We start from the raw sequence: 8,614 nt of genomic DNA, 5'->3' as shown, positions 1-8,614 counted from the left end.
TTGAATTTACTATGCCACTTCTTAGCTTAGTAATGTAGCGATCCACTAGTTCAACCATTTATTTTAACCTTTTTTTTTAAAATATTGTAATGGACTCATTTATTGTACACAAATATATAGATGCTATAAGTTATTATGTTTATTTGTTGATGGGTTATCCCTAGTACATGACATTAGAAGTTTGGCAATCTATTTATGTTTCCTTGACATTCCTTATATTTTCAAGGCCATGAAATTTGATTTGGACAAGTTTATTGTCTAATATTGTATCTTTTTTGATGTATTCTTCCATTGATATTTTGACATACATTTGAATTACTTCTTCTCATGGAAATTGTCTTAGATCAACATGAATAGTATAGAATCCATCATATGAGCTTTTATTATGACATTGAAATTGCTTACATAATTTTTTGACAATGTATTTTGATAACCATTTTCCTTGGAAGCCAATTTTTTTAATTAGAATGTAATAAATAAAATTATGTCCTTTCTAGACAAACCTTGACCATAAAGCTAGGATTAGTATTTTTTATTCCTTATATGTGACATGAATAAATAATTGATGCTATAATATGCTATGTGAATCTAGATAACTTAAGGATTGTATATATTGGTATGAGTATGACTACAAACCCATGATGAGAACAATACATACTAGTTGAATACTTTTCATAAATGAGTCAACCCCTTGATTTTATATATATATATATAAATGTTATATTAATGATTTTTTTAATATATAATAATAATTATGAAATTGTAATTGATATCTCACCACAATAACAATTCAAAATTAAATTAAATGTTAGAAAAACAATACATACTAGTTGAAAACTCCATGTTTACTAAACCAAATTTAATTATTATTATTATAAAATAATGTGATTCACAATCTTATATATAATTATGAATTATTTTTTACATTAAATGTGAGAAAACAAAATTTCAACATACAATTATAAAATAATGTGATTCACAATCTTATATATAATTATGAATATTTTTTTACATCTAATGTGAGAAAACAAAATTTCAACATACAATTATAAAATAATGTGATTCACTATCTTATATATAATTATGAACATTTTTTACGTCTAATGTAAGAAAATAAAATTTCAACATACAATTATAAAATAATGTGATTCACAATCTTATATATAATTATGAATATATTTTTTTAACAAATTTCAAAATACAAGGAAAAAGAAACAATAAAAAATGTTGCATGGTTGCCTCCAAGCTTCGTTTTCTAATTCATATGGAAGTCCTTCCTCTGGAACCTTCACTGACATCCCCTAAGTAAAACTGAAAATAATTAAGCTAAAATAAGTACAAAAATTATACTTATTAAATAACAATACATATATGATCCATCCTAAAATACCTAGTCAATACAAAACATCATTGATAAGGTACATCAATATCAATATAAAACATAGTTAAATCAACAAGCATTTAAATACAAGATATATACATGCTTAAGAAGTTACATTCAATTTTGGAGAGAATAACAATTATTTTAGAAGTCATATTCTTGAGAGTCAATTGCAAAAATTGTAGTCTAATATCTAATGACATCTTTGTTTATAATTGTTTATCATCTAAATTTGAATTTACTATGCCACTTCTTTGCTTAGCAATGTAGCAAGCCACTAGTTCAACCATTTATTTTAATTTATTTAAAAAATATTGTAATGGAATTATTTATTGTACACAAATATATAGATGCTATAAGTTATTATGTTTATTTGTTGATGGGTTATCCCTAGTACATGACATTAGAAGTTTGGCAATCTATTTATGTTTCCTTGACATACCTTATATTTTCAAGGCCATGAAATTTGATTTGGACAAGTTTATTGTCTAATATTGTATCTTTTGTGATGTATTCTTCCATTGATGTTTCAACATACATTTGAATTACTTCTTATCATGGAAATTGTCTTAGATCAACATGAACACTATAGAATCCACCATACAAGCTTTTCTTATGACATTGAAAATGCTTACATAGTTTAGTTTTTTGACAATGTATTTTGATAACCAATGTCCTTGGAAGTTGATTTTTTAAATTAGAATGTAATAAACAAAATTATGTTCTTTCTAGACAAACCTTGACCATAAAGCTAGGATTAATATTTTTTATTCCTTATATGTGACATGAATAAATAATTGATGCTATAATATGTTATATGAATCGAGATAACATAAGGATTGTATATATTGGTATGAGTATGACTAGACAACCATGATGAGAACAACAAATACTAATTGAATACTTTTTATAAAAGAGTCAACTCCTTAATTATATATATATTTTTATAAATTATTATATTAATGATATTTTAAATATATAATAATAATTATGAAATTGTAATTGATATCTCACCACAACAACAATTCAAAATTGAATTAAATGTTAGGAAAACAATATATACTAGTTGAAAACTCCACATTTACCAAACCAAATGTAATTATTATTATTATAAAATAATGTGATTCACAATCTTATATGAGAAAACAAAATTTCAACATACAAGGAAAAAGAAACGATAAAAAATGCTGCACGGTTGCCTCCAAAGCTTCGTTTTCTGATTCATCATATGGGAGTCCTTTCTCTGGAACCTTCGCTGACATCTCCTAAGCAGTTTAAGAGTTTTTTTCACTCAGAAGACTATTAAGACATTAGATGGTAACTAGATGCCAACTTATGCAGTTAGCTTGAGTATGTTAAATGAAAACTAAGTTAAAACTTAAAGAGTATAATACAGGTTGAAACAATGATTACGGAAGAAAGTTGAGCACCTTGACCCTCACATTCCACCTCTGTCTTCATCATGTGAACAGAATGCCGGAGTAGAATGGCAGCAATGTCAACAGCACCACCTGTAGAAGACTCTTCTTAACTCCCCAACTCCCTTGCACAAAAAGAAAATCTTACTTGTGATTTAGACCCCTCCCAGGTGCCAGTTCAATCACATTAGGACACAATTACTGTAGATGCTTATGATCAACGGCAAAAACATCAGTTGGTATACCTGCAATAAGCCAATTTTTTTTTTTTTTTTTTCTAGATTTTACATTGCAGTAGTCAACAACAATGGAATGGACCAGGGCAGGAAGTTGGTGATAAGTATGTCTTGCATTCTACTCCATTACCCGAATGTAAAGTTATTCTCTACTTGTTAAGCTACAAACCGTCCTACCAACCTACGTTCATCTGCTATACTATTTATCTACTTCGCCCCTGGATATCATCCCACTCACACAGCCATCTCTGCACCCATTCGTCTGTTCTTGAAATCTTACCGAGAACAAAAAATGGCCAGAACTGTGGATGTTAAACTCTCCCACAAAAAGCTGCTCATTGAGATTTTGGCTGTACTGCTTTTGGCTCAGGGTGTTGCAGCAGTCACCAGAACTTACTCATTCAATGTGAGATTTCAACTTTTTTTTGGAATTTTTGATTTTCTTCTTTTGGTAAAATCTTATCTCTCAGACCACATTGATAAGAATGTACTCCATAATAACTGGATCTTTTCTTCTTCTTTTCTGAGTTTGTAAACATGGGTCATGGTTGAATGTAGTGCAGAAGTGACCAGACATTACTCATATTCCGTGTGAGATTAAACTTTTGTTTGATTTTGAGAATATAATTTCAATCCCAAATCAAGAATGTACTTCAAGACAATCACACCACATTCGACCATATATCCACTACAATCTTATCAGCTATCTTACTACTATGGCAACAATTGTATGATAAAGTTGAACCCAGGTCACAGTGTTAGGAGCATCTTACTAGCATTGGGCTCCTTTTGAGAATTTCATTTGAAACCAAACTCCAGAATGCACTTCATGAAAATTACCGGTGTATCTTTCTTTTATTTTGGTTGGTAAACATGGGTCATGCTTGAATTAGTGCATGATCAGTTTGTTGCAGGAGTGAACATGCATTACTTAAACCCACCACGAGATCATACTTCCTTTTAATTTTGAGAATATCATTTCAAACCACATTCTAGAATGCACTCCGTGGCAATTGCGCCACCTTCTATCCATGATATATCCACTATAATTTTATAGGCCGTCTTATTACAATGGCAACAATTATAGTGGTAAATTTGAAACCGCTAGGTCATAGTCTTAAGAGCACTTCTCATTTCACCATTAGGCTACTTTTCAAACCAAAGTCTAGGATATACTCCCTGACAATTTCACCACATTCTATCCATTATAGTTTTATACCTGCTGTCCTCTTACAATGGATATCCACTATATCCATAGTATTAACTATTAAGAGCATATGGCCCCATACATTTGGACCATGAGTTGGAATTTGTAACAATGTGTATGTTTTGATGTTTTAAAATACCACATTTATCTTGTGTTTAAATTTGAGTGCAGGTGCGGCTGAAAAATGTTACTCGGGTCTGCAAGACAAAACCATTGATCACAGTGAATGGCAAATCGCCAGGACCTAAAATTGTTACTCGTGAAGGAGATAATATTGTGGTTAAAGTTCATAATCATGTGAAAGACAATGTCACAATTCACTGGTATGTTCTATTCATTTGATAGTTTATTCATTGTATATAATTGAGCGGCTTAAGCATCAGACACTAAGACATCATTCTTAATAGATTAGTGTGTAATATTTAAAGATAGCCATACAAAGATTAGTATGTGATGTTTAAAGATAACCATACGTAATGATAATGATAATGTATGTATGATAAGTATATATTGTATGGTGTTATTACAGGCATGGAGTTAGGCAGCTGAGATCTGGATGGGCTGATGGACCTGCCTATATAACCCAATGCCCAATTCAAACAGGAATGACTTATGTTTACAACTTCACAGTCACTGGACAGAGAGGAACTCTATGGTGGCACGCTCACATTTCTTGGATAAGAGCCAGTGTATATGGAGCCTTCATCATCTATCCCAAATTACATGTTCCATACCCATTCCCAAAGCCACACAAGGAAGTTACTATCATTCTTGGTAATAATTCTAAATGAAAAATGGCTTCCACTTTTAAATTTTTCGAGTCCATGAGTTTCCTTAAAATGGTTCTTACTTGTTGGGTTCAATGTATAAATGTATGGTACATATATGTGCAGGAGAATGGTGGAATACAAATACTGAGAAAGTGATCAGTCAGGCTCTTCAAAATGGAGGAGGACCTAACGTCTCAGATTGCTACACACTTAATGGACATCCTGGGCCTCTCTACAACTGCTCGGCTAATGGTAAAATAACCCTTTTTTTCCATGGAAGAAAGCTCAAAGTAATCATTAAACATTCTAAAAGGGATAGCTTCTCAGCTTTTCTTTTTATCTCATCATAGTGTTGCATGCTCTTAACAGACGTCATCAAACCATACTCTCATGAAAGTGTCCTATTCAGCGGAAACAAATATATACTTTATAAACAAGAATGCAGTGGGAAGTATGTCATTATCCATTTGGTTTTTTATAGATGTTTGACATTGACCGACTTCTGATTTCAACCTTGGTATGGAAAAGGTTTGGCTCTAAGATAACTCAATCTAGTGGTTTATTAATTTATTCACAATATGTGAATAAGAATTAGACAAGAATTTTTCTTTCTTCAACTTGAAACTTTCTAACCTAAAATCAACCCCCATTTTTACTTCGACTAAAAATATTCCATTCTTCAATTAATAGCCTATTATCCTAAACCAATGGCTGACTGTCTGGCCTCAGGTTTATATTATATTCCATTTATCCCTATAGAATTTTGTAGTCTGCCTTTATCTCATTATTGTCTGTTTCTTTGTTCGTGCATCCATTTGGTAGATTCTCATTTCATCCTCAAAGTGAAGAAAAAACATATATATCCAAAAGCTACGTGTGGCCTTCTTCTACATCTATATATAGAGTAGTCTGATAAGAATGTTTCATTAAATTATACCATATACTTTGGTCAACCTTTTTTCCATTTTACAGGACATTATGAGCTGTTGAAGGCCCCACATATCTGTTCTACGCTGCATCTACTTGTACAGTATTGTTGACCCATTAAGGTCAAATTTGTAATAATTCATATACTTTTAACTTTCCTTTGGACGTTCCCACCTCATTATCATCTCAATAGACTTTTGAACCGAATGATGCTATGTTGAGTTCATGCTTATCATGATGTTTCCTTTATCTCATTATTCCCTCGCATTTCAGTTGATACCTTCTGAGCTCTACGTACTTTTGAGGGTAGTTGGTATGTAATTGTCTAAACATTTAATTCGTGCCATTTTTTTTCATCAACAAGTTTGTTTCACTACTAACGTATATGTAAAACCGTCTATATTTAGTTCAACCAATTTCCTATCATTTTCTAATTGATGTGTTGTAACCCATCTTCCACTAGGGGTTGTTAGCATACAATTGTTTAATTATATATCTATCTAACATACATAGTCCTGAATGCTGCAGATACGTACGTTCTAAAGGTGATTCCAGGGAAGACCTACCTTCTTCGCATCATTAACGCTGCTCTCAATGATGAAATGTTCTTCAGCATTGCAAACCACTCAGTGACAGTTGTAGAAGTGGATGCAGTGTACACCAAGCCCTTCAAAACAGACATCTTTCTGATAACACCGGGTCAAACAACCAACGTTTTACTGACAGCCCACCCAAACACATCCCTCCATCACCACAAGAACTTCGCCATTGCAGCTCGGCCATACGCAACGGGGCAGGGCACATTCGACAACACCACCATAGCCGGCATTCTCACATACTCCAAAAAGAAGCACTTCAACTTCACCCACTTCAAAAACTCCTCCTTGCCAAAACTACCAGCATTCAACGACACATCCTTTGCCACAAACTACACCCTCAAGCTAAAGAGCCTGGCAAATGCCCAGTATCCTGCAGCAGTGCCCAAGACTGTGGATAGAAAGTTCTTTTTCACAGTTGGCCTCGGCCAAAACCCCTGCCCAAAGGGCTTCAAATGTGGAGCACCCAATAATACCAAATTCACAGCCTCCATCAACAACATATCTTTTGTCATGCCCACCATTGCTCTTCTGCAATCACATTACTCTGGCAAGATGAAGGGGGTTTACAAGACCAATTTCCCCGACAATCCCCCCTTTGTCTTCAACTACACTGGGACTCCTCCAAACAACACTTCTCCCATGAATGGGACCAGGGCTAAGGTTCTCAAGTTCAATTCCACTGTTGAGTTGGTATTGCAGGACACGAGCATTGCTGGGATTGAGAGCCATCCTTTGCATCTGCATGGCTTCAATTTCTTCGTTGTGGGTCAGGGATTTGGAAACTATAATAAGACCAAGGACTCCCCCAAATTCAATTTGGTTGATCCCATTGAAAGGAATACTGTGGGTGTGCCTAATGGAGGATGGGTGGCTATCAGATTCAGGGCTGATAATCCAGGTAATTTGGTCTCAACTATTCCTTTTGTGTGATGTTTGCACTTTACTGGTTATGGTGATGATAATATGCAATTCTTCCATGATACTTCAACTTGAAAGTTTGTGTGCAAGTTAAATGATTTAGAGGTTTTGGACCACATTTCATGATTATATCAATATTTTACATTACATTCCAATAGATCAGATTACAGAAAGTTTTCAATTTAAATTAAAAATAATCATAATAATTGTTAAAAAATTAAGAATAAGAAGTCTTCAATCACTTTTTTTGATTTTTCATTGGTAAGATGTTCTCGTCTCTTTTTATAATAACTTTTTACTTCATGATACTCTCTTTCTCTTATCTTAATGATGGATCGTAGAATATTGTTGCAAAATAATTAAAAAATCAAATTCAGAAACATGATAGTACTGTAAATTGTGAAAAACTAATAATAACATTTTTTTTACAGGTGTCTGGTTCATGCATTGTCATTTGGAGGTCCACACCTCGTGGGGTTTGAAGATGGCTTGGATTGTTAAAAATGGGAAGGGACCATTACAATCTCTTCCTCCTCCTCCTGCTGATCTTCCTCCCTGCTAAGACTTAAAGACAGTATTCATTGCTGCTTCTTTCAAATGTATTTTTTAAACCAGAGCTCTATTCTAATAAGTTGGGATGGATGCCACGCAGAATGTTTCTGCGCATCATAAAGCCCTCGGGGTGTGAAGAAGTTGCTTCTTTGCACAGATTTTTCTGTGAGAGCCTGCCTATATTATTACTAGCGACGTGAGTGACATTTGGTATTGCATTGTGACAATTAGAATTATGAATTACATTTGTTTTGAGTTATTAGTGACAACCTTTTTTAATAATAATAATATTATTTTTCATCAAAAACATTTGAGTATATATATGTGTTGGATGTTTGATAAAGATGATTGAATAAAGTGTTGTGGATTGAAATCAAACAATGTAATATAAAGAATTATTTAGACTTAATCAAATAATATGGGTAACTTAGTCATTTAAGCAATCAAAATAAAGGATTTTTTTCAATTAAATATATAAATAGAAAGAATATATTAAAAACATTCTATCAAATATTATAAAAATAAAATATTTATTTAACTGACAATCAATCTAGGTACATAAAGATTGAATAAAGCATTAATTTGTTAAAAATGTATTTAAAATGA

The 8,614-nt window shown here is 32.6% G+C and overlaps 1 protein-coding gene across 1 annotated transcript; it reads left to right on the top strand.

The window, feature by feature from the left end:
* Positions 1-3,267: 3,267 nt before the first annotated feature.
* LOC149564186 (laccase-4-like) lies at positions 3,268-8,315 on the top strand. The gene is made up of 6 exons (XM_089827258.1): positions 3,268-3,441; positions 4,414-4,565; positions 4,772-5,016; positions 5,136-5,264; positions 6,468-7,436; positions 7,888-8,315. Exons 1-6 carry the CDS (start codon positions 3,328-3,330, stop codon positions 8,016-8,018), a joined length of 1,740 nt encoding a protein of 579 aa, XP_089683384.1. The 5' UTR covers positions 3,268-3,327; the 3' UTR covers positions 8,019-8,315.
* The last annotated feature ends 299 nt before the right edge of the window (positions 8,316-8,614 follow it).

Source organism: Cupressus sempervirens, chromosome 4 (genome assembly GCF_028749045.1).
Source record: "Cupressus sempervirens isolate cs-2001-9-10 chromosome 4, ASM2874904v1, whole genome shotgun sequence".
NCBI classification, from domain to species: Eukaryota; Viridiplantae; Streptophyta; class Pinopsida; order Cupressales; family Cupressaceae; genus Cupressus; species Cupressus sempervirens.
The sequence above is the reverse complement of the archived record's forward strand: the minus strand, read 5'-3'. Positions and strand labels throughout refer to the sequence as shown.

Excerpts from the sequence above, each read along its gene's own strand:
- LOC149564186 (XM_089827258.1), top strand. The coding sequence starts at position 3,328 with ATGGCCAGAACTGTGGATGTTAAACTCTCCCACAAAAAGCTGCTCATT. Across the intron at positions 3,442-4,413 it reads CCAGAACTTACTCATTCAAT|GTGCGGCTGAAAAATGTTAC; the intron begins GTGAGATTTCAA and ends ATTTGAGTGCAG. Across the intron at positions 5,265-6,467 it reads CTACAACTGCTCGGCTAATG|ATACGTACGTTCTAAAGGTG; the intron begins GTAAAATAACCC and ends TGAATGCTGCAG.